Source organism: Micromys minutus (assembly GCF_963924665.1).
Source record: "Micromys minutus genome assembly, chromosome: 22".
In the NCBI taxonomy this organism is placed as follows: Eukaryota; Metazoa; Chordata; class Mammalia; order Rodentia; family Muridae; genus Micromys; species Micromys minutus.
The window spans coordinates 29941524-29945080 of NC_137957.1; the positions used below are offsets into that span (position 1 = coordinate 29941524).

Consider the following 3557-nt stretch of genomic DNA (forward strand, 5'->3'; position numbering starts at 1 on the left):
ATATCTTGGGTATTCCCAGCTTTTTGGCTAATACCCACTTATCCCCGAGTGCATACATTGTGTGTTCTTTGTGACTGGGTTACCTCACTCAGGATATTTCCTAGTGCCATCCACTGGCCTAAAAATTTAGTGAAGTCTTGCTTTTAATAGCTGAGTAGTACTCCATTGTGTAAATGTACCACATTTTCTGTATCCATTCCTCTGTTGAAGGACATCTGGGTTCTTTCCAGCTTCTGACTATTATAAATAAGGCTGCTATGAACAGAGTGGCGTAGTTTTCCTTGTTAGATGTTGAAAAATCTTATGGATATATTCCCAGGAGTAGTATAGCTGGGTCCTCAAGGACTACTATGTCCAATTTTCTGAGGAACCACAAGACTGAATTCCAGAGTGGTTGCACCACCCTGCCATCCCACCAAGAATGCAGACGTGTTCTTCCTTCTCCACATCCCAGTCAGCATCTGCTATCACTTAGGTGTTTGATCTTGGCCATTCTGACTGCTGTGAGGTAGAATCTCAGGTTTTTTTTTTTTTTTTTTTTTTTTTTTTTGATTTGCATTTCCCTGATGACTAAGGATGTTAAACATATATTTAAGTGCTTCTCATCCATTTGGTATTCCTCAGTTGAGAATTCTTTATTTAGCTCTATACATCGTTTTTAATAAGATTATGTCATTCTTTTCCGTCTAAATTCTTGAGTTATTTGTATATATTGAATGTTAGGGCTCTATTGGATGTGGCATTATTAAAGATTTTTTCCCCAATCTGTTGGTTGCTGTTTTGTGCTATTGACAGTGTCCTTTGCCCTATAGAAGCTTTTCAACTTTAAAATGTACTCTTCGTCAATTTTTGATCTTAGAGCATAAGCCATGTCTGTTCTGTTCAGGAAATTTTATTCAGACCCTCCACCTCCATGTAGGATTAGGCAATCTGCCTGTGACAAGTCTCTGATCAGGATTCCAAGTCTGCATCCTGCATTCTGCATCCTGACTGGCCGGCGACTCAGCTCACTCAGCACTCAGGAAGACCCTCTTGCGGGCAGTGTTAGTATATGGGTGCCAGCGCCACTCTACATCGGCGGTAGCCTCCTGCTCCAGTGTGCCCAGGCGAATCATGTACACTAGGGTGAGGGGAGAGATGTCACTCAATACACAGCCAAGGCCCCTGCCCCCCACCCGAGGCATAAACCAAAGCTCCAAACTCACGCTTGAGCTCAAATCGAGGCCCAACCTCAGTCAGCTCCACATTTCTGTGGTCTGTCGTCTTGTAGACATGGTGCCTGGGAGAAAGGAAGCAGAGATAGGTATGTAAGTCAGTAGGACTTTGGGTCAGCCAAAGGGCTACCAAGGTCATAGGTCCTACACTCTGCCCATGGACCCACCAGAATGAAATGTAGTCATCCTGGTTTGCAAAGGTGATGACCCGGTGGCTGTCGTCTTTTGGCACAGGGAATAGGTAGCGAAGTATGTCAGACACCTGGGGACACAGGGACAGAGTCACAGGGCTGGCCTGAGCCTTAGCCCTCTCCACAGGGTTCCCACACTTACCCGCTTGCCCAGGCTTGAGGTAAAGCCATGAGTAATGAGGTGGGGCTTAGCCTCTGACATGGTTCCTAGGTCAGGGATGTCGTGCCGCATGACCACGTTACACAGTGTGAAGTAGGCAGTAGGACCGAAGGGCAGATGGCTGACAATGAGCCCCACAGGTGTGCCTCGATGCTCATGGACGACCAACAGGTCGGTGACCCCGTTTGCTTTGCAAGCTCGCACTAGTGCTCCAACCTCATGCCGACCTCGGTTCATGCGCTGGGCACCTGGGAACACCAGCTTCAGTTCCTGCTCATGGACCAATGCCAAATTAGAATTGGCGTCATAGGCCTGGGCATCCCCTACTTCCTGTCCCCCAACCCCGTACCTTCGCAAACATTTTCAGGCGAGAACTGGGGTCCCGGGAGGTAGTGATCATGACCTTAGGGTCCTCAACCCCAGCCCATCGATATTCATCATCTACATGGCTGGTTACACCTGTCAGGAGAACAATAGGCAAGGAAAATGCTAGCTGACTTGGCTCAAGAGAACCTCACTGGTGGAAATGGACCACTAGTGGCCAGGAAAGCAGCTACTAGCCCACTGGTGACCAAACACGACTCAGCAATGGAGCAGTCTATGGTGACAAAACTCTAAACTGCTAAAACCAGAGGGGAGAAAACTCCCTCTTCTCTCACGAATATCTATAATGCCCATGATTTTTTTCCCTGCTTATTGAATAATGCAGTGAATGATACATTTGGGTAGTGCTAAGAACACTTCTGCTCCAACAGACACTCCAGTGAGGAAGAGTGAGCAAAGACTAATGTGTCTACTGTATAAATGGAACCAAAAGCATTTGTTCAGGGAGAGCCCCTGTGATGCTACCCAGAAAGACAGGAGGGAACCTGGGGACAGGTACAGAAACTGCTCACCTGGACACTTCCATCAGTGTGGAAATTGCCCAGAGTGGCTGAAGAGAACACGGAGCCCAGTGGGCACACAGTTGGTTTAGTGTGGAAGAGGGCTGCAGAACACAGTTTACCTTCACCACCAGCATCATCGAACTCCAAGGACCCCTGTAAGGCTAGAGCCTCCTGGCGTTACTCGGTGGGAATCAGCTGGTTTTCTGCAAGGAAGAGATGGAGGCAGAGTGAGACACAGGCAGGCTCACAATGTGTTCGATACTGTGTGCTCACTAGTGTGCCCAAACTTCATGGGGAAGCCTCTGGAATGTTCTTAATGTTCTCAAGAGTCAGAATAGAAATATAGAAGGAACAAACCAACTACTTTTCTTATTTCATTAGAGACAGGGCCTTGAGAGGCCTGTGGCTTTGGCTTCTGAGTGTGTTGGTAACCGGATATGCTACCACACCTAGCTACCAACTTCTTTTCATCTAATTGTCAACTATAATGTCACTGGGGAACTCATTTTCTAAATACTTCTTTTTATGAATATTTTTATAACAAGAAAAAATTTTAAGAAAATTTGATAATGCACCGGTGGGTCATTTGCTTACAGGTTAAGACCCTGGTGTTTAGGAACATTACAAAAATATAAAACAAAAAAATAAAAATGCTTAAAAAAAATAGAAAGGGGCTGGTGAGATGGCACAGCAGTTAAGTACTGCCTGCTCTTCTAGAGGTCCCAAATTCAGCTCCCAGCAACCACAAGGCAACTCACTACCATCTATAGAGGGATCTGATACCCTCTTCTGCCATGCAGGTGGACATACAAAAATTAGAGCACTAATACTTAAAAAATAAATTTAAAAGAAAAAAACTTGTTTTTCAAGTAGGAAGGAAGAACAGTGACCTCCAAGTCTTTTACCATGTACCTATGTGTTCTAAGCTCTCCCCCACTTTCTTTTCTATTAGGTACAGTGTATCTGGTATTATGTGGAGGTCCTTGATCCATTTAGACATGACCTTTATATACAAGGTAGAGAATGGATCAATTTGCATTCTTCTACATGCTAACCACCAGTGGAACCTGTACAATTTGTTGAAAATGCTGTTTTGTTTTGTTTT

The 3557-nt window shown here is 45.2% G+C and overlaps 1 protein-coding gene across 1 annotated transcript; it reads right to left on the bottom strand.

The window, feature by feature from the left end:
- Positions 1–1007: 1007 nt before the first annotated feature.
- On the bottom strand, positions 1008–2622 carry LOC308435085 (U3 small nucleolar ribonucleoprotein IMP4-like; the record flags this gene model as incomplete). The annotated part of the gene is made up of 6 exons (XM_080935654.1): positions 2572–2622; positions 1915–2024; positions 1548–1835; positions 1382–1476; positions 1206–1279; positions 1008–1120 (listed from the first exon to the last, which is right to left on the bottom strand). Exons 2-6 carry the CDS (start codon positions 1963–1965, stop codon positions 1008–1010), a joined length of 621 nt encoding a protein of 206 aa, XP_080791780.1. The 5' UTR covers positions 1966–2024; positions 2572–2622.
- Between the last annotated feature and the right edge of the window lie 935 nt (positions 2623–3557).